Below are 27655 nucleotides of genomic sequence, written 5' to 3'. Positions count from 1 at the left end.
CATCACAATGCACACTCCCATACCCCTCAGAGCATCTGGACTGCACACACCCATACCCCTCAGAGCTTCCAGAATGCACACACACTCCCATACCCCTCAGAGCTTCCAGAATGCACACAGGCTAGAGAACTTCTCTGCAACAGAGGCAGCCTCAGCACCTGGGAACTAATTGAAAGGGCTAATAGTCAGGCTCCATTCCAGACTTGTCACCCTAATTCCAGGGGACTCATGAAGTCAAAGGGCTTCTTTATAAGGGACACATTGTCTGTCCTATAACTGCTCTATTCATCCGTCTGCCTCCCCAGTCAGACTGTCAGTTCTGTATAGGTAGAACCCATGCAGTTCATTCATGTTTGCATCCTAAGGTTTGGGGCAAAAGAGGGACTTGATCAGCACAAGATGATGAATCTCCGAGCCTGTGTTTCTTGGAAGCAATGACCTGGATGACAGTCTGAAAGGGAGGCCCTAGAATTGGTGGATATAAAGTCATTATGGATTTGAGAAATCATTCTCCTCTCCCCCAACAAAGACCAGTCTAGTTGGAAAGGAAGAGTATGACACGAAAACTAATATGAAGAAAGAGGTAGAAAGAAATAGAAGGGGCAGAAATTCTATTCAAGAACTGCAAGATGGTTAAATTGGGGAATCGGGGGATATGTTTGTGGACCATCTCATCTCTTCCAACCTCAGTTTTTTAGACAAACATGAACTACAAGGTCAGTAACCTTGGGGCTCAGGGAAAGAGCATGATGCTTAACAACAATCTGGGCAATAGGGCCGCAGCCCAGCTCCTCTGTGCACTTGTTGTGCGATCCTGGTTAAGTTCTGGAATATCTCATGCATTCGTTTCCTTATCTCTAAAATGAGGATCCTAAAACTATCTTTGATGTGGGATTCCCCACTGTATGCTGTGAATATGTTTTATTACCAGTGATTAATAAAGAAGCTATTTGGCCTATGGCAGAGCAGATTATAACAAGGTGGGAATTCCAAGCAGAGATAGAGGAAAAAAGAAGGCAGAGTCAGAGAGACACCATGTAGCTGCCAAAGGAGACAAATGTTGGAACCTTACCAGTAGGCCACAGTCTCATAGTGATACATAGATTAAAAGAAATGGGTTAATTTAAGATGTAAGAGTTCGCTAATAAGAAGCCTGAGCTAATAGGTCAAACAGTGTTATAACTGATTTATGATTACATATCTTCTTCAAGGGTTCCTGTGGGAATTAGATGATGTTGTACTGGCATAGCACCTGCCATGGGGGGCAGGGGGAGTTCCATCAATGTGAAGTCATCCTGAGTGGAAGATTTCACCAGCTTGCACAAGATGCACTGAGCTCTGTCTACAAGTTCTGAACTTAGGCTCATACCAGCCTTCAACTTTCCCTCCCATGGTCCTTCCAGGTTCATTAAAAACCTCTTTCCTCTCTGAGGGCCTCAGTTTCTATTTCCCAGCACAGAGGTCCCCAGTGTCATCAGGAAAGTGGTGTGGCTTTGCTCAGACTGTAAAACCCAGTGGATAGTTCCAGGTTGCCTTCTAAACACCATATCTGCAAAAAGCAGATGTGTGGAGCTTGCCTACATTGCTGAATACATAGAGCCCATCCACACCAGCCTGGGGAGGGGGCAGTGCCCTCATTGTTCCTTTGGCCACTTCCCATCTTCTACAGCAGGGCCACCCACCCACATCTGAACAGGAGGTACACACTGAAGTCTGTTTGAGTGGCACCTCTCAGAATTTTACAGTGCATAACCTAAACAGATGCATGCAGGCTTCCTGTCCCCAAACCCCACAGCAACCCATGCCCTGTTCCTTATGAATAATTTAAGGACCTCAGGAACAGCTGGGTTAGCAGCGGGCACAGGTAGTTCAAATTAGCACAGATCTGCTCTCTCAAAACAGTCTCTTTAATTTAAAATATTATTCTAGGAAAAAAGATAATGATCTCCCCACAGCCATCTAAGAGAGCAAAAAGCTGAGATTGAGACTATACTAGGAAAAGTTCTAGAATGTTCACTCAGTATATCCCTTTCTTGATCCTGCCTCCAGACCCAGACCTTGTTCCACAGTGAGCCTTCCTGATGGCTCAGGTATGCCATGACCCATTTTTACTAAGGGACAGATGGATGTTCTAGTGTCAGAAACTCCTGACATGGGTCATGCATAGGGGCCATGACCTCTGAGATGCTGGATGGGGAGAGAAAGCACCCTAACCCAGAGCACCTGCAACCCTTCACTCCGGATAAGCCAGCACAGGGACCCAAGCATCACGGGCCTCCCCCAGCTGATCCTCTCCCCTTTCTTTGTCCTGTCTAATGAGGAACTTTCCATACTTGATTTTATGTCACAGTTGAGAAGTAGTGGCCGTTTATTCTTAATAACATTACTGAAAAGTAATGGTAATTACATAACGAACTACAGAAAAATCACATTGAAGTCAATGAAGAGAGGAGCGATTTTTAGTACATTTCCCCAATGAATATGTGATTATGGGCTATAAAAGGTCCATTTTCCACTTGCAAGATGACCACTTTTTGTCCTTGTGAGAGGAGGGGAAATCTGCGCACATTTATGCAGATCGGGTAGCCCGAGATACTTGGAATAAGTTACCGTCTTTTTCCAAAATCACATTAAGGCTGTTCTTGGGCGACCCCACACATGTACATAAAGCCGACTGGCCACTCTCACCTCCCATCTTCCTGCCACGCTGTCTACACAACTCTTCCCACCAATCCCTTCTCAAACTGGTGTCCATTTGTTTTGTTTGGTGACCAGTTGTGTCTGATTACAGCCATCTTTGTGACCATGGGTGTGGCACAGTTCCCTGGAGCCTGGTGGGATCCTCAGTGTGTATACACATCAGTGTGTATATAATTGATGACAGCGACCGCCCCCCCCAAATCTACCTGAGCCAATAGTTCAGCAGGGAGGGGTATGACCCCCCCATAAGCCCCTCCCACCTTCATGACTGGCTGTTGACAAGGTCAATCTTGTATGGACCCAGTGCAGGTACCATAGGTGTGAATTCTTGGTCACAATGGTTGTGCTCAGAGAATAACAATTCACAGCCTCCACCCCAGCTTCTACCTCTTACAAACTTCCTGCCCCTTCTTCTGTGGTGCCCACTTGGTCCTAGAATAGGTGATGTAAATATCCTTACAGTCAAGCTCTCAGCCCCTCCTTCTTTCTCAGTATCTTGGGCAACCATAGTTTCTGCATTTAGCGTCATTCATGCAAAGAAGCTTCACTGCCATGACTAAGAGAGAGTTGCTCCCTTTGACCCTCCCAAATGAAGAGGCCCCACTGTTTAGGTAGAAGTTCTGCCTCAGCACCCCCCACCTCCCTCTCCAAACCCTACCCCTCAGAAAGCCCACCAAGGGGTAGCACCTCCCCATGAGATGTTCAAGGCCACACCTACAGGGTATTTAAGACCCAAACCCTAGACCTGTCATGTGATTTCTCTCCTGCCTTTCAGAGAGAGCCTGGGAGTTGCTTTGCTCTGTTTATTAAAACCCAGACTTATTAATTCAGCTAGTTTTGGCTTATTGCATTGGTAGAGATCACCCCCTCAACCGGGGATTCAAAAATACTTATCACCCACTCCCTCTGGAAGGGGAGGAGTCCACATGTATGACTGGACCAATAGCACTCAGTGCAGCTCAGAGGGAAGCTTGCATCTCACAGGCCTAGGCTTCTTCCTGATGACCCAGGCTAGACACCATCCATTTTCTTATGGGCAAAGAGCTTCCAGTGTAGTAGAAACAGCCGCATTTGTGCATTCCTCTGGGGACACTGGTGATATACTGGCCCCCTTGCAATGACACAAGGACAGTGGTTGAAGTCTGTCCTGTGAGCACCAGCCCCCGGGCATGCATTGCCTACTAATCCCCAGCCAGTCATGCATGTCCAGCCAAGTCTCATCACTATCTAGACGAAAGCAGGGTAGAGCTGGCAGCATGCCGCTGGTGTCAGCATGGAGTCAGGTTCCTGCTGGCTCCAGGCATGGCAAGGACCTTTATAGCTTCTGAGGCAAGAGGCAGCCTCCCTATCCGGCCGGCTGTGGACCACTTCTCTCAAACATGCTAGACATGCCTGCGGTGCCCTGGAAAGACCATGACAACGGAAAACAAAAACTGAAGTGAGCATTCGCCCCGTCCACCCTCCTCCTGCTGCCAAACTGACCATTGGGTCTCTCCTGGTGAAAAGCACTTCAATGATGAAAAAATGTTGGCTCCTTGGCTGTCCCCTCTGTCTTAGTCAGTGCTCTGTTGCTATGAAGAGACGCCATGACCACAGCAATTCTTATAAAGGAGAGCATCTAATTGGGGCTTGCTTACAGTTTCAGAGATTTAGTCCATTGTCATCATGGTTGCACAAGGGGACATGGTGCTGGAGGAGCTGAGAGTTCTACATCCAGATCCACAGGCAGCGGGAAGAGCAAGTCACTGGGCCTGGCTTCGGCCCTTGAAACCTCAAAGTTCGTGCCCAGTGACACACTTCTTCCAAGGTCACATCTGCTCCAACAAGGCCACATCTCTTAGTCCTTTCGAATAGAGGCACTCCCTGTGATCAAGCATTCAGATCCATGAGCCTCTGAGGCCGTTCTTATTCAAACCACCCCACGTTTTATATATCGCACAGGACCTGTGTGGCTGGTTCTAGATTTTACCCAGAAAAACAAAGAAGCAGGAAGAGTGAAGGTGAGTTAGGGAAAGAGAAGTAAAGTTGGAGGTGTGAGTGCTGTTTTTAAGACTTCTTGCAGCTGAAGGGCAGAGTGGTGTAGATGTGCAGGGATCCCCAGCAGGCAGGACAGGACTGGGGCAGAGGCAGAGCCACACATACAGGATCTAGTCGCTGACTCTGAGGTGCAAAGCAGTTCATCAGACATCATTATCATAGAACCATCTGTTAACTGCCTGTCTCCCCCTCTAACCCGCGAGCCTCCAGAGAGCTCCCTCCGTGCTGTGTGCAGCTATGTCCCGCGAACTTTCTGAGGCACGCGCTCAAAGCACAACTAGCATTTTTTTTTTCAAGGAAAGGAGAATGGCAGCCAGGTGGGGTTTTTTGATCCTTCAGGCACGAATGAGATCTTTCTCCAAGTTCAGACTTCTAACAACCTCCATGGAGGTTATTCATTGGCTCTGCACACACACACACACACACACACACACACACACAGTTTCATCATGTTTTAAGCATCATACAACTCTCTCTGATTCCAGAATGTGGTTTTGCCACTTTCAAAGATACGACCATCAAAAGCCAGCAGGCCTTTCAAGACCATGCACTGTGATGGAAAGGATCTCATGGCTATGACGGAGTGGCTTCCCTTCGGCTTGTTGGGTGATCAGCTCTTACAGTCCAGCAGGAACTCCTTCCTGCTGCACAGCTGGGGCTAAGCTTGCAGACAGTGATGGCGCAGGCGAGCAGAGGTGGCCCCTCTCACAGTCCCCTCAGACACAGTGCTGCTGGGAGTGAAAGGATGGGGCAGTGAGCCACCGAAGGTGATGACCGCAAAGACACTTGCAGCTGACAACATCCCAGGAATCTCCCTCCTAGAAACAGAAACCCTTCTTGTCGAATTAGGGTGTGAGATAATTGGTTTGTTTCCATTTTGATCAAAATTTCTGCTAATGAAAGTGGCAGCTATCATGGCATTGGCCCTGGCCCGAGCTGTCTCTCCCATCACCAGGGAGGAAGGCACCTCCTCTCACAGTGGCACAGCCCACCTGAGGGAACCCATACTTTTCATGAGGGTAGAGTTGACCCTGGCTTGCCCATTGATCGTCATAACAAGAACCTGAAGAACATTGTGATTATTCCCAAAGCCTTTTTGCTGGATGCTTCCCCCTCAGCACCAAGATCAAGGAAACCCTCACTAAAGATGGCCCACCCACTTGTCAGGGACCCAGGGAACTAACTTTGTCTCAACTCTGTAGAAAAAAGATCAATGCAGAACTTGCCACAAGCCCCGCCATGCTTGTCTAGCTGTCTTCTAGTTCCTCCCACGTTTTAAAAGCTTGTGATGTGGGGCACTGTGATCCGTGTAAAGAAGCTCGTTAGTTGGCAGGTGAAACACAGAGATGTACTAGATGTCAAGCTAAGCCTTTCCATCAAAGGCTAATGAAAGATGTCTTAGCTAGGGTTTCCATTGCTCTGACGAAACCATGACTCACAAAGCAACTTGGGGAGAAAAGGCTTTAATGGCGCACACTTCCACAGTGTAGTTCATTGAATGAAGCCAGGACAGGAACTCAAACATGGCAGGAACCTGGAGGCAGGAGCTGATGCAGAGACCATGGAGGAGTGCTGCTCACTGTCTTGCTTCCTCTGGTTTGTTCTGCCTGCTTTCTTATAGACCCCAGGACCACCAGTCCATGGAAGGTTCCATCCACAATGGACTAGGCCCTCCCGCATCAACCCCTAATTAAGAAAATATCTTACAGCCAGATATTATGGAGGTATTTTCACAAGTGAGGGTTCCTTCTCTCAGATGACTCTACCTTACTGATAGGTTTGTCTGGACTCTGATACTGAGTTTCTCTGTCAACTCAGTAAACCAGATCAAGCCAAATGAAAAAGATCAGGTTTAATGGTTCAGAGCCCGGGGTGGGGGGCACTTAAATTCCCGGTAGATGGTCTTGAGCTTTGGGGGAGGAGCCTGAACTTTCGGCAGTCTTTCTGAGAGGGGCGGGGTTTGGAATGGGGAGGAGTGGAGCTGGGGTGGAGTTTTCCAGCCAAACCCTTGTGTCTAGTTGACATAAAGCCAGCCAGTATAGCAGGTAGCAAGCACTGCATTCCTTTGCCAGGACGACCATAACAAATGACGAATGACTTTACAGCAATAGATGTTTATTTACTGTTCTGGCCATGTTCCCTTAAGGCTGCAAGACTCAGTCCTTGTGTCTTCTGACATCCACAAGCATTCCTTGGCTTCTGACTGTGCTGCTACATCTTTGCCTCCTTCTTCAAAAGACCAGGCTCTCTTCAACGATATCATCTCACTTAGACTTTAAAAGGCCCTTTATACAAATAAGGTCACCTTCCCAGCTCCAGGAGCTAGAACGTAGACATATATTTTAAGAACCACCACTCAGCACACTGTACACACACCCCAAACTCACAAACCAACCGCAGACTCCCAACTGTGAAGACACCCCAAACTCATAAACCAACCACAGACTCCCAACTGTGCAGACACCCCAAACTCACAGACCAACCACAGACTCCCAGCTGTACGCACACCCCAAACTCACAGACCAACCGCAGACTCCCAACTGTGCACACTGGCAGCAGACCAGAGCATAACTGTTTTCCACAAATTGTGTTTCACAAACACCAGATTATTGAATTTTCACACAGATCTGGGAGGAAAGTGTGATTGTCCTGTTTCAAACAAGAAGGAACCAAGAGCCAGAGGGTTGAGCCCTGCAACCAGGCTTCTAGAAACTAGGGATGCGACCCAAGTCCAGGTCCAAGGGCAGGAGAGCACAGGGTCTCCTCTAGAGAGAGGAATGTTTTATCTGTAAGACAGCTTTCACTTTGCATTCTCAGAACCTCCATGTGTGCGTCTTCTCTCATTCTCATCATCTTCTGCTACTGCACGTGCCTGCCTGAAAGGCACTGGGCTGTAACTGGAGGTTTCTCTCCCACCCACCAGTTCCCAAGCAACCACTCTGAGGTTTAACATAAATTACAAACTGTTTGGCCATTAGCTCAGGCTTATTACTAACCAGCCCTTACAACTCAAATTAACCCATTTCTATTAACCTATATTTTACCGCAATGCTTGTGGCTTCTTACCTCACATCTTGCTTCTCTGACAGCTGCTGGTCTCTCTCTGACTCTGCCTTCTCTACCCCCCCAAATCTCTCTACTTGGATTTCCCACCTACCTATATTCTGACTGGCTATTGATCAAATCAGCTTCTTTATTAAACAATGGTAATAAGACATATTCCCAGCATACAGAAGGACATCCCACATCACTGGGCTGGCCCATTGTCCATTATCTGGCTGTATTTCTCCTTCTTGCCTGAACTAAAACAAGTACAAAGTCTCCAAATGGCAGTCCACTTGGAGCAACCACTCAGGAAAGGCAAGCAAGTAATCGTCTCCGCCAGTCAAGCACCTTCACTGGACAGACTGACCAACTGATGGCAGCAGGCAGTGCCTGCCCTGAGTTGCTCCATACTGCACAGCACAGCGAACTTCAGGCTGTGCCTTGCCTTAAGTGACTCCATTCTGCCAGACAGCAGCTTGCCCACTTTGAGTTCAATGCCAAAGCAGAGTAATTCTGTATCTTGTTTGTACACCTGTCTGGAACAAACCCTGAGACACGGGCTGGAAAAATAACTTAGTTGTGTAAATGAAAACCGACCACCCGTGAATTTACCAAATTAAATCAGAAATGCACGGGCAGCTGGCCTCACCGAAACCATATCAGAGATGAGGCTGCAGAGTTGACTCAGTCCATGATGTACCTGATGTACAAGACCTCATTTTGGAGCCCCAGAATCCACATTAAAAAGTTGGGCATGGTGCCAGATGACAGTCCACAGCCCTGAGAGGTCGGGGCAAAAACAGGTAGAACCCTGAAGCCCACTAGCCAGCCACCTAGCCAAATTGAACTTTGAGTTAAAAAAAAAAAAAGTGCAGAAGAATCAAGTAATGATATCCAACAGCAACCTCAGGTCCTACATACATGTGCACAGTCATGTGTGTGATCACCCTTTACATACCTCCACTAACAAGTACCATGTCACACATACACAGCTCAAAAATAATTTTTAGGTAAAAACTAAATTTGGGGATGGAGAGATAACTCAGAGGTCAAGAGTCTTTATTGGTCTCTTGGAGGACTGGAATTTGGATCCCAGCTCCTACATCAGATGGCTCACAAAGGTCTCCAACTTCAGCTCCAAGGGATCCAAAGTCCTCTTCTGGCCTCCTTGGGTAAACACACACTAGTAAAATAACTCTTTTGCTAAAAGAATAGGTCAAGCTGGGGGCAGTGATACACGACTTTAATCCCAGCACTCGGGAGGCAGAGGCAGGTAGATCTCCGTGTGTTCAAGGTCAGCCTGGTCTACAGAGAGAGTTCCAGGACAGTCAGGCATGTTACACAGAGAAACCAAAAAGAATGGAGAGAGAGAAAGAGGGAGAGAGAGAGAGAGAGAGAGAGAGAGAGAGAGAGAGAGAGAGAGAGAGAACAGGTCAACTGTCAACTAATGTGTGTCAAGATAGATAGATAGATAGATAGATAGATAGATAGATAGATAGATAGATAGATAATCCAGGAAGAAGTAAGAGCAGGGCGGGTAGGGGATAGAGACTTCTGTGATACTGGGAATGCCCCAGTCTTATGTGATTTCATCCAGTCTTGGGTGATAGATCCCCCAGTATATGTTGAACAGATTCACTGAGGCACACATGTAAGGTTTCCACACTTTGCTTCCCATTCATATATCCAGTGGATATGTAAAAGCCACACCTTCCCTATCCTGTCATTCTCTGAAACCACTCAAACCGCTCTTCATCAACAGAAGAGCTTTTGCAGAGGTTAAAGCCTCAGTGGTCTACTTTGGTGCAGCACAGAGTAGGGCAGAGATAGCCTAGAACAGAGAAATAGCAGGGAGGGTACCGAACAAGCTGGAGCCAGATGACGGCGACCTGGGAGATGGCCAAGGACAGGAAGGGAGAAACAAGATCACAGAAGGGTCAGCTACAGGCAGCTCTACCATACTTCCTTCTCTAGCCTCACAGTTCCCAGTCCCAGCCTCTCTAGGTGGGTGTCCTCCTCTTCACTGAGGGACACACAGGGAAGTTGCTCTGGCCGTGCGCACCTGGTACTTCCTCTAAAGAACTAAAGAAGTGGCCAAAGTCAGGTGGCACTTCAAGGTCTTCTCCTGGCTGCTGATGTTTCAGGAAGCTGGGGTCTAGCCTTCAGGAACTGCACTCTCTGTCAGCTTTGGGGGGCAAGTGAGGGCTTTGGTATGAGGGAGTGACATGGGAGTAATCTAAAACTCCCGAGAGTGAGCTAAGGGAAACCCACTCTTCCTCAAGTTGCTTTCGGCCATGGTATTTTCCCGCAGGAACAGGAAAGTAACTAATACATTTAGCAAACACTCGTTCAACCCTAGCGTGTGCCAAGGACATGGAGGTAACACTGGCCAGTACTCCTTTCAGAGCCATCCTTGGTGAGGACGGGACATGGGGGACAGAAAGTGACTCAGACGTCTGAGTCCTCAGATGCACGTCCCTGCCATTGGTACAAGGGGGACACTGAGAGTGGACAGATGTGCCAATGAAGGATGCAAGGAAGCAGCTCAGGCTGCAGAGACATCTGAGAGCTGACCAGTCAGACTCCCTTGTCTCCCAAGGTCCGATGGAGGACTGGCTGCCTGATGCAGTTGATCAATTCCATTGTTGTTTTAGAGCCCCCCCCCAATCCGTTTCTGTATCCAGTCTCCCAAGCAATCCCAAGGGCTCTGCAATCCAAGCCAATCCCCTGTCTACTTGTACTGCCTCAGGGAAACTAAGGGAGGGGAGAATGTCTGTCTCTCATTTGGCTCCCAGTCCAGTCTTCACCTAGGAAGCACATGGTCGTGCCAGCAACCACCATATACCCGAACTCGGAGTCATGGTGAACCGTGGATCAAAGTTCCTACCTCCTAGCCTGGGTGCTCTCTGCACACAGGATTCCAACCAGGTTTGCTCAGCAACAGCCTTGCACAGCCCCAATACAGGGACTACATGGCTGACTCATCTTAATGACAGGAGATTTTAATAGTCTAGATAGCTGAAAGCCGTACTAAGCCCTATTAATCATTTCTGTGGACAGTTGATATGAAGCATTATCTTATCTCAGGGCTGCTGGCAAAGGCCAAGGTGTGCCCTCTTTCCTCTCTTTCCTGGAGGGCTTAACATCGCAGCGGGAAGATCCAGCCAGCTTCACGTCTGCCAGATCTGAATCAGCTGCTGTTTTACAACTGATGGCTGAAGTCTTATCTGTGGCTCTGATCATATTCAGAACTTTTAAGTATCATCTCTCAGATCAACCAAAATATGTGCTAGGAGATAATGCAGTATTAAATTGATCCGATATACCAGATGGCTATGCCAACAAGGAAATATACTTAAGAAAAACCTATGCAAAACATAATAGTCCCAGAGTTTATCTTACCGAAAACTGCTCCTTGCTCAGGGCTTTCTCCACATCTTAGTGGGGAGGGAAGGCATAGTGACAACCAGCTAAGTCTCCAGGAGGCCAGACCCTGCTTCCAGATAGGATCTCCAACAGGAAATGAATGGGGCATTTCATAAGTGTGCTTTATGCTCAAAGCACTGCTTCCAAGGAATAGAGCCGACTAACAGACTGTGTGATGGGTCCAATTATCGAGCCCACCAGGCCTTGGTGCCAGGCCTTGTCTCCTGATGCTATCTTGCGTCCAGAGTGTCTGTGATCACAGAGCAGTTTTGTACTCTCAATACTTCACTCCAGAGAGGTTGCCCCTGCTGCAGCCAGCGCAGCCTGGAGAGCCAAGACAGGCGCAGCCTGGAGAGCCAAGACAGGTGCGGGGGGAGGGGGGGATTGAGACACGGAGGCTTCTTTTCAGGTGGAAGATCAGCAACCTTTATTTTGCCCAGCAACCTTTTATACCTCTACTCCTTCTGTGGAGACCCACTGGCCAGAAAGAACACAAACATCCTTGTCAATTACAGACCACAAGGAAGTTCCACTGTCAGCTGGATCACAACAGCCCCAAACACAACTGCTGTAGGGGTGTTGTCAGGGTGGACAGCAGGGGTCTAAAGAAGGCCCTCTGGCCAGTCCAACTTGGGTGTCCACTTCCTGTGAATCTTCAAGCCACTAACACATCGGAAGTGTCATTAATGCATCTGGAAGGCTCGGAGTGGACAGTTAATTTCATACAACCCATCCTTTCCTTTCCAGTCCCAAGATTATTGTGAAGACTGGACACCTGTAAGGGAGCACTCAAGATCTCACAGAAAGGGTTCACGCCCCAGGTGAGGGTGTCCTCATGCTGGTCCACACACTGTCAGGGTTCCAGTCCTGCCAAGCATGGGATCTCTCCCTTCTCCCGCCTGCCACCTCCCCTGGGACACTGACTCAGCTCTTCCCTTCCTTTCTCTTGTTCTCATTCCCCAAATACCACTGATTCTTCCCCATCCGTTTATCTGCACGTTGTCACAGGGTAGACCTGAAGACCTGGGCAAATACCTCTCCTGCACCTCACCTCCAATTGTCTTGTTTGCCATAAACCTTGCTCAGGATTGAGACCTTGATATAACCCCAGGAGACTCAAAACCTCTGTCCAAAATCACATCTGTGATTTGCCTACATCCTTCAGAAACTTTATTTTTATTTTTTGAGAGAGGGTCATGCTATGTAGCCTGGGTTGTCCTAGAACTCAGTATGTAGACCAGGCTGGCCTTGCACCCACAGAAAGCTACCTCTGCCCCCCCCCAAGTGCTGGGATGAAAGCTAGGTGCACCACCACACCTGGCTTCTGAGACTCTTTAAGTGGTACTGAAGTGGTTGATGCTAAGTGACTATCGGGTCAGATGTGCTATGAAAATTCAAAGATGTACAGCAAATACCACCTAACCCTGAGCACCACCATTTATGGTAACTAAGATTGCCCTTGCTTTAGCCATAGTGGATGACCTCTTGGTCCTGAGTCTTAGCGAGGACCTCAGACACGGACAGCCAGTGAAAATCTTCTTGGAACCCAGTATTCTGTGAAACAGCATGGAAACCAATACCTGAGTTTATTCCCAGACACTTGGGGTATCTGACTGTTACCAGGGACACCACACCCCACATCTCTTGCAGCTATGAGAAGATAACACAATTGAGGATCATGAGCCTTGGGGTTGTGAAGAGCCAGAGACATCATCTGGACCAACACTCTCAACATAAAAGACATCAGACATGCTGCAGGAGAAAACTATTAGGGATGCGGATGGGTGACCACAGAGCCAGGCAAATCGGAGACAAGGAAGAGGCATTGTTGTGAAGCCCCGGCTGCAGCAATGGGAAAGTGGCCCCCATGACATCCACTGTCCATCTTGAACCTCTCCAGGGCTCAACAGTATTTTCCCATTGCCAAATCCCTCTCTCCACGGTACTGTATCCAGACCTGCCCGAGGGGTCACCACTATTTCCTGCTTCTCCCCGCGGCCAGGTTCACTGGTTCTACACCTCCAGTATTCTTCTCTACATTAAACTAATCCATGTTTAAACATCTGAGAGCCCTCTGCTCTCAGATAACAGAATGCAAATCTGTTCCAACACCTCCCTACTATCTTTGCAGCGTGGGCAGCACCCTGCGGTGAGGTGAGGTTTTAGAAGAGAATCACTTGGGTTCAACAAGGGCCCGTCCTACGGGCTCTCGGCCGAGGTCAGGAACCGGCTCCTGTCCAAATATGACCCCCAGAAGGAAGCAGAGCTCCGCAGCTGGATTGAAGGACTCACGGGCCTCTCCATTGGCCCCGACTTCCAGAAGGGCCTGAAAGACGGGGCCATCTTGTGCACACTCATGAACATCCTCCAGCCAGGCTCCGTCCCCAAGATCAACCGCTCTATGCAGAACTGGCACCAGCTAGAAAACCTCTCCAACTTCATCAAGGCCATGGTCGGTTATGGCATGAACCCTGTGGACCTGTTTGAGGCCAATGACCTGTTTGAGAGCGGGAACATGACGCAGGTGCAAGTGTCTCTGCTTGCGCTGGCGGGAAAGGCCAAGACCAAGGGGCTGCAGAGTGGTGTGGACATCGGGGTCAAATACTCGGAGAAACAGGAGAGGAACTTTGATGATGCCACCATGAAGGCCGGCCAGTGCGTCATTGGGCTGCAGATGGGCACCAACAAATGTGCCAGCCAGTCTGGCATGACGGCCTATGGTACCCGACGACACCTCTATGACCCCAAGAACCACATCCTGCCTCCCATGGATCATTGCACCATCAGCCTCCAGATGGGCACCAATAAGTGTGCCAGTCAGGTTGGCATGACGGCTCCAGGGACCCGGAGGCACATCTATGACACCAAGCTGGGCACCGACAAGTGTGACAACTCCTCCATGTCTCTGCAGATGGGTTACACGCAGGGCGCCAACCAGAGCGGCCAGGTCTTCGGGCTGGGGCGGCAGATATATGACCCCAAGTATTGCCCACAGGGCCCAGCAGCTGATGGAGCACCCGTCGGGGGTGACAGCCATGGCGAGGGCCCTGAGTACCTGGCATACTGCCAGGAGGAGGCGGGCTACTGAACACCCAAGGGTGCTGGCTCCCCACGTCAGCACCCTGTGTGGGCTTTTCTTTGTTTTATGTGCTTTCATTGTGTTGTTTTGTTTTTTGAAACTGGGCCTCACTTTGTGGCCCTCTCTTGCCTGGAACTCACTGCAGTCCTCCTGCCTCAGCTTCCTGAGGGCTTGGAGGAGAGGTCTGCAGTAGCTGTGCCCTCCTCACCTGTCATGCCTTGCTTCCCAGGACTGACCCACCCACCCAGTAAGCAACATGGGGTACTTGGTAGAGTAGCCAGCTATAGATCTCTCAGAAGGCTCTGGAAGAGTTTCGGGTTTCTTCATCTCTTCAGTTTGTGGTGTGTGATCCCATGGAAATTGCAGGCAGTTTCAGTGAAAGGAAACAAGGGGTTTTGTGTTTTGTTTGTTCCCCCTAAAGGTATGGGGGTGCGCCTGGGTCCTAAATACTGCAGGCATTCTGAGGAACTGCATTTGCTTTTCCCAAACCCTTGCCGGGATTCGTCTGGGCTCCCACCTCCCCGCTCCCGAGCCTCCTGCCCTGGGGTGATTATCTGTGCTGGACTCCACCCTGGCGTCCAGAAGTGCTGCACCCGACCCACAGGGGCCTCTCTGCTTCCAGATAATGTGAAATACCTTGTGTGGACCAAAACCAATAAAAACCTCCATTTCTAAGAGTAAAAAAAAAAAAAAGAAGAGAATCACTTGGACTGCCCTTTCTGTTTTCTTTAGCGGTCTTCCCACAGGCGGACCTATTTTATTAATTTTTCCAAAGATCACTCTTGTGCCTCATTTCTGCTTCATTGATTATTCCCCTCCCTTCATGAATTTCTTTTTCCTATTTCTTATGTATGTTCCTTTGCACTTTTTTCTCGTTTCTTGAATTATAGACTTAGGTCATTAATTTTCAGGCCATTTTTTTTTTAAAAAAACATGGTTTTATGTATAGAATTTCATGCAAGTATACAGTGTTTTGAGCAAACCTACCTTGGACTTCCTCCCCTCCAACCCTTTCCATACCCTCTCCACTTTTCCCTCCCAAATACACATACTCTATTATTTTTTAATTTACTGAATTCAATGAATGCTGCCAACATGCACATGGGTTTAGGGCATCCATTGGCACATTAGAAACAGATCTAGTAGAGGCTTCTATGAACCTATTAGAGGCCATATCTCTGAAGAAATCTGACTCCTCCTCCCCAGCAGCAATCAACCGCCAATAGGGTCTCAGCCATGAGTGGGGCTTCATGAGTGCTCCCTGATTCAGGCTAGACTTTTGTCTGGCTTCATCTTGTGCAGAGCTTATGCATATGGTCCCAGCTGCTGTGAGATCACATGTGCAGTGGCTCTGTTGTGTCCCCAAACACTGTTCCATAGCAGTTTTCCACAACCTCCAACTCTGATAGGCTTTTTGGTTGGTTGGTTGGTTGGTTGGTTGGTTTTTTTTTGATACAGGGTCTCTCTATGTAGTCCTGGCTGTCCTGGAAATCACTATGTAGCCCAGGCTGGGCTCAAACTCACAGACATCCTCCTGCCTCTGCCTCCCAAGTGCCGGGGTTAAAAGATGTGCACCACCATGCCAGATATCTCTCCGTCCCCTCTTCAGAGATCATCTCTGAGCTTTGTGGGGAGGGGTGTGATACAGATGTCCCATTTGGAGCTGAGCACTCCACGGTCCCTTGTTCTCTGTACTCTACCAATTGTGAGTCTCTGTGTGGACTGCTCCGCACACCGTAAGGAAGCTTCTGTGATGAGGACTGAGAGGTGCACTAACACACGGGTATAAAGATTAGTATTTGGTGCCATGTTCATTTAGCAAACAGCAGGAGGTTGTCCCCAGAACCCATGACCTCCCCAGCTCTGGGATCTTGGCTCCGGCTACAGTATCAGGCACGAGCTTCTGGAGTAAGCTGTAGAGTCCATCATAAATGGGTAAATCTTTGAGGTCAATTTTTAAGATAAATGTTTGAGAGAAAATTGATATAAAATAAAATCCATCTCCTTAGTGTATACAATTCAAAGATTTTAAGATATCAGTGGAGTAGTGTGATCCTCACCACAATCCATTGTAGGACATTCTTGTCTCCCCCAGAATATGCTCTATACCAACAATTTTCCCTGATTCCTTTCCAACACTCCCTTGTCCTTCCCAGGCTGGGGTAACAATCTACATACTTTCTATAGCTATGGATTAATCTACTTTGGGCATTTCATATCTAAATAGAAGAATATTTTATTTTGGCTTCTTTTACTTTGTTTTAGATTTTCTTTTTCTCTTTTTCTTTTTTTATCATTTGTTTATTTACTTATTTATTTAATTTTATTTGTTCAAGGCAGGTTTCTCTGTGTAGCCTTGGCTAAACTGGAGCTTTCTTTATAGACCAGGGTGGCCTCAAATTCCTCTGCCTCTGTCTCCCAAGTGCTGGAATTAAAGGCGTGTGCTGCCACCACCCCCAGCTTTCTTTTTCCTGTTTGGAGATACTATTATAATATATGTAATTTGCCTATTATTAGCTAATGGAATTCTCCTGTTTGGTTATTCTCCCCTTTGGTTATTATGGGTAATAAAGCTGGCTATTTGCGCATCTTTTCACTCGTCTTTGATGTGCACCTCGGAGTAGACTTTCTGGATCACATGATTACTCTGTTTAATTTTTTTTTTTTAAGGAACTGTCAGACTGTTTTCCAAAACATATGCATGACTTTAGATGTCCACAGTAGCATCAAATGATTTTGATCTGTCCACATCCTGAACACTGTTTGGCTTTTAATTATAGACACCTTCATAAATGTGCAGTGTATCTCACTGTGTGTGGTGGTTTGAATAATAATGGCTCCCATAGGCTCATAGATTTGAATGCTTGCTCATCAAGGAGTTGTACTATTAGGAAGTGTGGCCTTGTTGGAGAAAGTATGTCACTGGGAGTGGACTTTGGAGTTTCAAATTCTCAAGTCAAGTCAGGCCCTGCTGTTCTCGTCTCTCTCTCTCTCTCTCTCTCTCTCTCTCTCTCTCTCTCTCCTCTCTCCTCTCTCTCTCTCTCTCTCTCTCTCTCTCTCTCTCTCTCTCTCTCTCTCTCTCTTTCTCTCTCTCTCTCTCTCTCTCTTTCTCTCTCCTGCCTGTGAATCCAGATGTAGAACTCTTAGCTGTACACATCTGCCTGCATGCTGCTATGCCCTGCTATGCTGATAATGTCCTAAACCTCTAAATATGTAAGTAAGTCCCAGCTAAATCCTTCCCTTTATAAGACTTTCCACGGTCATAGTGTCTCTTTACAGTAACAGAACATTGACAAAGACACTGGGGTAGTGGTTTTTATATTTCCTTGATGTCTGGTTACTCTACCCTTGCTCTGTTGTAAACAGAACACTCTGACCAAAAGTAACTTGGGAGAGAGGGGGTTTATTGGACTTACCTTTCCATGTTACAACTCATCATTGAAAGAAGTCAGAGCAGGAATTCAAAGCAGAATCCATGAAGAACCTGCTGACTGGCTCAGCCTCTAGCTGAGCTCACTAGCTTGCACACAAACTTGTCTTCTGCTAGTTTTCCTTCCTTCCTTCCTTCCTTCCTTCCTTCCTTCCTTCCTTCCTTCCTTCCTTCCTTCCTTCCTTCCTCCCTCCCTCCCTCCCTCCCTCCCTCCCTTCCTTTTTTCTTCCTTCCTTCTTTCTATCTTTTATTGTCTTGGTGGTGGTGTTTTGTTTTGTTTTGTTTTTCAAGACAGGGTTTCTTTGTGTAGTTTTGGCTATTGTGGGACTAGCTCTGTAGACCAGGCTGGCCTCAAACTCACAGAGATCTGCCTGCCCGGGTCTCCTGAATACTAGGATTAAATGTGCACCACCACTACCCCACTTCTGCTAGCTTTCTTCTACAGTCCAGGCACACCTGCCTAGGGATGGTGCTACCCACAATGGACTAGGCCCTCCCACATCAATCATCAATCAAGACAACACCTCACAGACAACCCACACGTCAATCTGATCCAAGAAATTCCTTCCTGGGTTGTCTCACATTGATGCAAAAGTTGAGTAGGACACTGACGATTATGATGTATTTCCTCGAGTCTAATGCCGATGCTGATGTCTTCTTTAGAGATCGATCTATTCAAAATTGTCAGCCATTTCTAAATGGCATTACCCCCATTATTAAACTTTTAAAGTTCTTTACAAGTCTTACACACAATTCTTTAGTTGAGTGTGCGATCTGAAACTGTTTTCTCCCATTCCTTGGGTTGTTGCTTCATTTAATTGTTGATGCCTTTGAAGGTACAAAAGTCTTTTATTTTGTTGATATCCGATTATTTTTTCTTTTGTTGCTAATACCATTAGTATCTTGTATAAGAAACCACTGTCTAATCCAAGGTCAGAAGGAATTGCACCTCTGTTTTCTAAGAGAGTAACAACTTTAGTTCTTACATGTAGATTTTTGATCCATTTTGAATTAATTTTATATTTGGAGTGAGGTAGAGATCCAGTTTTACTTTTTACCCATGGATATTCTGTAGTCTCAGTAAGAGTTTCTTTTATAAAATAATTTATTTATTCTTATTTGATATGCATTAGTGTTTTTGTCTGCATGCATGTCTGTGTGAGGGTGTCAAATCTTGGAGTTACAGACCGTTGTCTGTGGGTGCTGGGAATTGAATCCAGGTCCTCTAGATGAACAGTCAGTGCTCTTAACCACTGAGTCATCTTTCCAGCTCCTAGTTAGAGTTTCTTAAAGAAACTGAGTTTTCTAAGACTGAATTGTCCTGGTAAAATTGTCACTGTGCTCTGTAAACAAACTCAATAAACCCATTGGTTCACCAAGCTAGAATTGGACTAGGAATTGGTCGCTGGTGCCCTATCCAGGGTGAGGGAATGTTTACTAATCTTTCTAGGAAAATTTGATGTCTTTTTTTTTTTTTTTTTTTTTTGAGACAGGGTTTCTCTGTGTAGCCCTAGATGTCCTGGAACATGCTCTATAGACCAGGCTGGCCTCAAACTCAGAGATCCACCTGCCTCTGCCTCCTGAGTGCTGGCACTACAGGTGTGTGTCACCACCACCCAGCTTATACTGTGTTCTTAAGGTGGGCGTCTCCCTTGCTTTTGCCTGTACTCAGCCCAACAGAGAACCTTAACTCTGACACCAGCTATGCTATTTTGTACTTTACTTTTACTATGATTTATCAAAATGTTTTTTTTTATCATGGTTGTTTTCCTATCATGACTTGTTTGGAATTTTTGGTGCTTTTTTCCAGCTTTCTGTCCACTTAACTTCTTTCACTCTCTTCCTTCCTCTTAGTTTGATTTTCATTCTGTCTGAAATACGTAAGTGCTGACCAGAGATGTCCGTTAGGCCTTTCGAGTCTGAAAATGCTAACTTGCTCTCATTCTTGGAGTACGACTCCATTGGCTTTTGACCTTCAGAGCTTTCACGTGTTTTTTCTCCGTCAGTCATGCGTCCTTCTCATGAGTTGTTTTTACATTTCATCTTTTTCCCGCTCTCTTGAGCCCTTCTACAATGTCTCCAATTGCACTGTAGAATTAGTTTTTGCTTACAACCCACTGTGCTTCAATGTCATAAAAATGTGCAGCCATCGGCTCCATTCTACCCTGTTTTTTCTATCCTATCTTTTGAACTCCTATAAGCATGTGCCGGATTTCTGACATGGTCCTCTACTCTTGCCCCACCTCTTTACCCCCTCTCTTCCGCTGTTTTCACAGTTCATATTTGCTCCCTTTCAAATCTTCTTATAATGTGGAATCATCCTGTGTGTGTGCATGCATGTGTGCATGTGTATGTGTGTGCGTGCATGTGTGTGTGCGTGCATGTGCGTGCATTTGTATGTGTGTGTGCATGCGTGTGTGCATGTGTGTGCATGCACGTGTGTGCATGTGTATGTGTGTGTGCATGCATGTGTGTGCATGTGTATGTGTGTGTGCATGTGTATGTGTGCATGCATGTGTACATGTATATGTGTGCGTGCGTGCATGTGTGTGTGCATGCACGTGTGTGCATTTGTGTGTGTGCATGCATGTGTGTGCATGTGTATGTGTGTGTGCATGTGTATGTGTGTGTGCATGCATGTGTGCATTTGTGTGTGCATGCATGTGTGTGCATGTGTATGTGTGTGTGCATGCATGTGTGTATGTGTATGCATGCATGTGTGTGCATGTGTATGTGTGTGCGTGCATGCATGTGCATGCACACATGTGTGGGTGCATTTGCATGCAGAGACCAGAGTTGCCACTGGGTGTCTTCCTCAAGCACTCGCAACATTACTTTTTAGACAAGGTGTCTCGCTGAACCAGGAGTTCACAAATTCTGCTCTACTCACTGGCCAGCAAGCCCCGCCCCCTCATCCTCCTGCACCTACCTCCATGGCACTGGCATTGCAGATGGGACTTCACAATCTCATCTTTTCACATGGGTACTTGGAAGCCGAACTCATGGCTTCTCCATCTCCAGCACCTGGGGTCCCAATCCTATTAAACTTTAGCTTTATTATTTTTCTAAAATTAAATGTTAAGGTTGGGTAGTTGATAGATTTTTATGGTTTAAAGATTGAAGTAACAAAATATAATCATTGAGAAGCACCACTCCCCTTCCCCGTAACCCACAGTATCTATGCCTCAGTCCCAGTGGATTCTACATTTTAGTTTCCTGGGTGTTATTCAGTGTTAATATAAACACAGATTTAAAGTGTTTTCGCCGCACACATGCACGCACTTCTTAGGTGCAAATGGCGAGATAAACAGCTCTTCTGGTTTGCTTTTAACTAACAGTACACCCCATAGGCTCACATTAGTACATGGGGTATTTCTTCGATGCTGGCTTGCACCAGGTTTTTACATCAGTCCTCTGAAGAAAGGCCTGGGCTGTGTCCAGCTTTCCTTGTGCCTGCTTTGCTTTTCCAAGCAGTGCTCCAATCAGCCACCTTGTCCCTGTGTCGTTTGTGCACGCAGTCTTTATGAAGAATAGACACACTCACATTCTTCTCCTCCTTCCGGTACCCCAGTTCCCAGGTGCTCTAGCCCTGGTCATGTGTCACCCACCTCCTGCGTGGTGGCGGTGCTGTCGTCTTTACTGTGGCCTGTGCATTCTGCGAGAGGCCCCTCATCACAGATTCCAGCATAGTCCTGAGGAAGAGGACTGCTGCTTTTATTCTCTGGGCAAATCACCCGATAAGCAACCTGGGGCCTCTTTGGTATAAAGGATTGTGAACTTCTGTCGTTCTGGGTTGTACAGATTCAGACCTAATCAATGTGAGACAAGTGGTTCCCTGAGGGCCCAACAGAGAAAGCTTTGCTGTCCTGTCATTGTCTTGCCTAGCTAGCAGAGAGGCGGTTGTTTTGGCAGCTCATTTTGTTCCATAACTTACATTTTACCTGAGAGTGTGTCCCTCCAAGGACACCGACTGAAGCGGGTTCTCATTCTAGCTCCCTTCCTTAGATGGGAAAGACTTCTTTCCTATTCCTGAGAGGGCATGAAAGCCAGAGCCCCAGCAGAAGGAGCGGCGGTACCCTCACAGTCCGCCCTGCCCCTGGAGAAGCCCCACTCATCCCAGGGGATCCATCTCAGCAATATGACATAGCGTCAGACCTGTTGTCGCTCTGATCATTGCTCCTCCACCCTACCCAGCTGTGTACAGCAGGTTTCCTGAAGCCCCGGTTCTCTCCCTGGATTCTGTGGTAAGTCAGCTCACCCCTCTCCTGTCCATCTGCTCAATGCCCATTTGGGAATAAACTATTCCCCCAGAACTGCTGTGGTAGAATGTTAGCTGAAACATGTGTTACATTTGTTTACACTGTGGAACATTTGTCTAATGATGCAAAGATGTGTTGCATTCTTTTATGTTGCATTTGCTTAGCTCTGTGAAGCTGAGTTACTTTGCCTGACTACAATACTGGATTGTATAAATAAAGAGCTGAACAGCCAATAGCAAAGCAGGAGAAAGGACAGACAGGGCTGGCAGGCAGAAGAGACTAAATAGGAGGAGAAATCTGGGAGGAGAGGAAGGAGCAAGAAAAGAAGGGGCTGACCACCCAGTCGCATGCCCAGACACAGAATAAGAATAAGAATAAGAATAGAAGAAGAAGAAGAAGAAGAAGAAGAAGAAGAAGAAGAAGAAGAAGAAGAAGAAAGAAGAAGAAGAAAAGATTTATAGAAATAAAGAAAGGAAAAAGCCCAGAGGCAAAAAGTAGATGGGATAATTTAAGAAAAACTGGCTAGAAATAAGCCAAGCTAAGACCAGACATTCATAAGAAAGAATAAGCCTCCGTGTGGGATTTATTTGAGAGCTAGGTGGTGGGCCCCCAAAGAGTCAAAAGACTAGAAAACTAACAACTACAAACTGTAGTGTTTTAAGTTGGTAGACAGTCTTAAAGATGGTCTAAACCACAGAAGGCTTGATTTTTTTATTGCTGTCCTAGTACCCTCTAGCCAGGGCGTGATTCCGCCGGAGCTCTTTGTTCCTTTTCACCGTGTGGTTCCTTTTCTGTTATGGTTAAAGAAGGATATAGATTGCAGGTTCTTTCCAAAGCTTACTATCCATTATGAAAACAGCCAAGAAGAGTACAATTAGATAGAGTCTTATTTTGATCCCAATATTTTCAAATGGAAAAATAAAGAAAACAAATTTTTTAGTTTGTTGTCATACGGGGGAAATTTGGGTGTATGAGGTACTTTACAACTAAGTCATGTCCCAAGACCATTTTTTTTAAACTTTTTATTTTTTAAGACAAAGTCTCACTGACTTGCCCAGAGTGACCTCAAACTTCCTCTTTAGCTTACTTAGGCTTTGAACTCGTGACCCATCTGTCATAGCCTCCAGAGCAGCTGGAATCACAATCCTGAGCAATGGAACCCATGTGCTTTGGGTTCACTGCTAAGAGTAATTCTGACCAGAAGTGAGCAGCTCTCTGTGACTCCCCCTTGAACATGTGTGATTAAAGGATTTCCTTTATCCCTGCCCTCCCATGCTGTATCATTGGTACCTGTTTATTAAACAGGCCACAGATCCCCTTGCTCTAAGAACACTTCTGTTTCCCGACATGTGGAAGTGATGCAGTGTTGCTGCTCTCCGAGTCTGATGCTGGGCAGAGGGGAGAACTTAGCAATAGTCGTGATGCTGAATTGTAGCATGGGGCCCAGCTCCACATGGAAATAGTTTAGAGAGTTGGGACAATGTCACGAGCTGCTTGAGACAGGAGACTTTCTACAGTGAAGACTTTTTTTCTTTTAATTGTGCCTGCAGGTCACATTAGCAGACTGATGTTTACCCACTGGTCCCCAAAGGGATGTCTTCATGGTAGAAGAAGCTGGAGCAATTAGCTGAAGCTATAGGAGACCTGCAAAATGTCCAGTGGTCCTGTGACTTCTAATGAAGGCCTTATTAAAAGCACTGCTCTGAGAACCAGGCTGGGACATCCTTAGCTCTGTGCCAGTATGGAGCAACTTCACCATCCTGTACAATCTGTGCCCTCCCTACTATTCCAGGACAGAGAGTGTGCCTACCTACGTGGGCATTCTGCCATCAAGTAGGATTGGTGGGACCTTTGGAGGAAGAAGCATCCAGAATATCTCCTCCCCTTCCTGCTGCCAACTTTGCAAAGCTGCTTCTGGGACCAAATACAAATCTCTAAAAAAGTCAAAAAGTACAACACTTTAATAACCCAGAGCCAACAGGGATAATATAACTTCCATAATAAAAAAAATCTCAAAAAGTCCTCAGCAAACAAAAAGGGCTATGCATCAAAATGACAGCCTGTGTTCAGCCATCCCACAATGCCTGCTGGAGAGAGATAAATGCAGCAAACTTATCAGCCAGCATGATGGCGCATCTGTTCGGTCGGTCGTAATCACACTGATGCTTAAGAGAACTGACCCGGAATGAGAGCGCCTGGATCGCATCATCTGTTCCAAGGGTGCAGCATTTTTAAAGTCCTTTCCCTCCAGGAAGCTGAAAGGCAAGCACTATAATTTAGATAGGATGGAAGTAATTTCATTTTATTAAGTTCCTTGCGATGCTTAGAATTACAAGATCCTAAAGTCTCAAGGTTTGGAAGGAAACTAAAGGTTATTCATTCCCTCTGATTCGGACATCTTCTTCACAATTCCATGACCAGTCGATTATACAAGCACTACTTTCTTAATAGCCTCAGGGATGGGAGCCCCCATCCACACCCCCACTTCCAGGTTAAACAGATGACCTATTCCCCACCTCGTGGCAGAGATTCCCTGGAATGAGCACAGATTTCCTATGAATTCATGGTAAGTCATTCTAGCAGGCTTCTCTGTATCCCTTATCACCCTCCAACGGATTCCCCTTCTTGAGAGCTCCCAAGTCTCTTCCCGGTGTCTCAAATCCCACCCCATCCCTTCTTCCTATTTTTCATGAAGATTAATGTCACTATAGTGACAGTGGGTTACAACCACAAGTGTGTATTTCGATGAATGAATGAGTTCGGTACCCTTGCCCTGTGCTTTTTTTTGCCCTTCCAGCTTCCACAATGGAATGATACAGCAAGAAGTCATGTGCAAGCCACAGGTCCCTTACCCTTGCCCTTGCCAGCCTCTAGAACTGTAATAAATAAATGTCTTCTATCTGTAAATTACCCAGTCTTGGGTATTCCATCACAGCATCTGCCTATAGTTCTGATCTCTGTTTCTCTGATTAGTGAGACTGAGAATTTTAATACGCCCTTGGCCATTTGCATGTCTTCTTTTGAGGCCCCAGTGATCATAGTCTGCCATCAAACTTCATGTTGACTTCTCCTGCTCAGCACAGGAGATACGGTCTGAGAAAAATCACAGAGAAATACCAGAAGCGGCCCAGAACAGTAATGTCTGGTGGGCTATTTAACTCTGAAACAGTCTGGGCTAGCTGAAGGCTTTATTAAGTTAAATCTTTTCAGCCTTGTCTTCCGGTCTCTTTGGCCTCGGCAGCAGAAACAAGATGACGACAGGAACGTCATCCTTCGGAAAGCATGGCAACAAGACACACATGTTGTGCCGCCGCTGTGGCTCTAAGGTCTACCACCTTCGGAAGTCTACCTGTGGCAAATGCGGTTACCCTGCCAAGCACAAGAGAAAGTATAACTGGAGTGCCAAGGCTAAGAGACGAAACACTACCGGGACTGGGCGGATGAGGCACCTAAAAATTGTTTACCAAAGATTCAGACATGGATCCCGTGAAGGGACAACCCCTAAACCCAAGAGGGCAGCTGTTGTAACATTCAGTTCATTTTGAGAATTTCAATCTGTCATAAAATAAATGTTCTGGTTTCCGAAAAAAAAAAAAATCTTTTCAGCCTTTAATATCCTGACCTTCCTACAACAGAACCCCTTCCTTAAAAGTAGGAGCCCCTTCCACAGGATAACCCCTTCCATACAAGCTGTACACATGACCCAGGTCCAGCTCAAACAGTGTTCCTCCCACAGAAGTAGCTACAGAAAGCACAAAGTAGGTAGCACGTGGGTCTTTGTTACACTGAAATATGAATGCAATTGGTTAACAATGTGCAGCATGGCAAAGCATCCCCTTTCTTTTCCAGACAGTACCCTAACTTAGCAAACGTCATTAATTCCACCCACTGGCCACAGGGTACCTTTTTCATTCATGTCAGTCCATAGGTTCTCCACCTTGGCTATTCATTAAACCCATTTGAAGCACTTTTAAAAACATGGCCCAAATTCAATGAAACCAGAATCAGGAAAGGAGTACAGGAGATTTCTCTGTATAGCCAGGGACCACTATTCAAGCTGCTGGAACATTCCTGCTCAAAACCTTGGACCAGCATCATGAATTTCTCTTCCCAGGCGAAAAAATTAGGACCTTTCACTGTTACCGAGTTTAAATGTAATCTACTTCCCCAGGTCTTTTCTTCCCTAGATCAACCCAAGGTGAGAAGTGCAGGGCTGAACAAGCAGGTAGGTCCTCAGACTCAGAAGGAGGAAGTGTTCTGGAAAGCTGAGGGAGACACAATTCCAACCCAGGGACTATAAGTGAGAGCAAGGTGAAACCACCAAATTGGAACATTTACAAGCTTTAAACTTTTTTTTTAACTTGGAATTTTACAGATTTATTTAAAACCACATCCTAGTGGTCTTACAAACCCAGAGATAAAGTTTACATTTCAGAAAACATTTCTAGAGAGTAAACAAAACCAAGATAAAGGGGGAGTATGCAGAGAGCCAAGCATCTGTGATTACACCTAGCCATCGGGAACTTCTGTTAGAAATAGTTTACCTCTTAGCTGCTCTGTTTTGTTCTCTTTCTCCCTGTAACAGAGTCAGGTTGCCAGCCTGATCCACAACAGAGCTTTGGAAGAATCCTTAGACAAACATGCTTGGGTCTAGAGTGAGCAAGCCAAATCCCACTGCCAGAGCCAGCTGTTTAGCAGGGTAGAATGACATGTGACAATTTCCCCGACATTACCAATATCCAATGACATTTGAATCTAAGACTGAACCCAGTGATCAGGGGCTGGGGATGGGAACAGAGAGTAAGGAAAGTTTAATGATAACAGATTTTTGGAAGTGGAGAGTAAATAGAGTTTAAATATAAGAGATTTTCAGATCATGCTTGTCCTATGGCAGAGCAGTCACAATCCATAAGGATTTGGAACTCAGATGCCACATTTTCTAGTCATTGAGCTTGGCTATCAGGCTTATACTGAGGCCACGTCATATTGCAGTTAAAACACACACACAAGGCAGCGAGGGTTAATGTTATTTCAGTCTGAGAAAGGAAAGAGATTTAAGAAGGCAGGCAAGGAATCTATGAGTCTAAGTCTGAATGGGAAAAGCCCATGGTTCACTTGAGTAGGAAGGGAGAAGCCCTTGAAAATGCGACAGCAGAGAATTAGCACAGGAGTGGAGACACGGGGAGGGACAGAGTTCAACCCAAGGACGTCCCCAAAGGGAAAACGACTTGTCAGCGAGATGTCCCGAATTCCTGTGGAAAGGCTTCCCTTTCAACTTGGTGGACACCCAGGAGGGCATAGGGTGCTACCTGACACATTAATGTGACTTTTGCTGAACAGGCTCCAGTGATCCAGTGAGGGACAAAGAGAAGACAGAGCAGGCAGCTCTGAGAAGAGAACTGCTTGAGTAGGCAAGGAGAAGAGAGTCGGCAGAAAGGTCAGGCTCTCAAATCTGGAGTTGATGTGGTGGGTGGCAGGAGCCAGCATAGGCAATGATTAGTACCCAGGAAGACCAAATTGGCAGTCTGGTTGAGTTAGGAGGGGCAGAGCCCATGGGGGCCCAGCATTGCTCTTCCACCCAGTTTTTAGCACTAAGTGTGATAGGGTTGTGAAACCACCAAATTGGAGCAGTCCACGGGTAGAAAGGTTTACTGGGGATCAAACTGCTGCGCCTATTTC

General features: G+C 46.6%; 2 protein-coding genes across 2 annotated transcripts; both read left to right on the top strand.

Moving 5' to 3' along the window:
• The first annotated feature begins 12957 nt into the window (after positions 1-12957).
• LOC130871288 (calponin-2-like) lies at positions 12958-14432 on the top strand. The gene is made up of 2 exons (XM_057764649.1): positions 12958-12992; positions 13375-14432. The coding sequence occupies exons 1-2, from the start codon at positions 12958-12960 to the stop codon at positions 14294-14296; spliced, it is 957 nt and encodes a 318-aa protein (XP_057620632.1). The 3' UTR covers positions 14297-14432.
• Positions 14433-25227: 10795 nt separating this feature from the next.
• On the top strand, positions 25228-25521 carry LOC130871287 (60S ribosomal protein L37-like). The gene has a single exon (XM_057764648.1). The coding sequence runs from the start codon at positions 25228-25230 to the stop codon at positions 25519-25521; it is 294 nt and encodes a 97-aa protein (XP_057620631.1).
• The last annotated feature ends 2134 nt before the right edge of the window (positions 25522-27655 follow it).

This window comes from Chionomys nivalis, chromosome 3 (assembly GCF_950005125.1).
Source record: "Chionomys nivalis chromosome 3, mChiNiv1.1, whole genome shotgun sequence".
Taxonomy (NCBI): domain Eukaryota; kingdom Metazoa; phylum Chordata; class Mammalia; order Rodentia; family Cricetidae; genus Chionomys; species Chionomys nivalis.
This window is presented reverse-complemented; position numbering and strand designations above follow the sequence as displayed.

What these genes read in the sequence shown, in the direction of transcription:
- LOC130871288 (XM_057764649.1), top strand. Translation starts at nt 12,958, where the DNA reads ATGCTGCAGGAGAAAACTATTAGGGATGCGGATGG. An exon ending in ACTATTAGGGATGCGGATGG is followed by an intron (nt 12,993 to 13,374) that starts GTGACCACAGAG and finishes GTGAGGTTTTAG; the next exon opens with AAGAGAATCACTTGGGTTCA.
- LOC130871287 (XM_057764648.1), top strand. Translation starts at nt 25,228, where the DNA reads ATGACGACAGGAACGTCATCCTTCGGAAAGCATGGCAACAAGACACAC.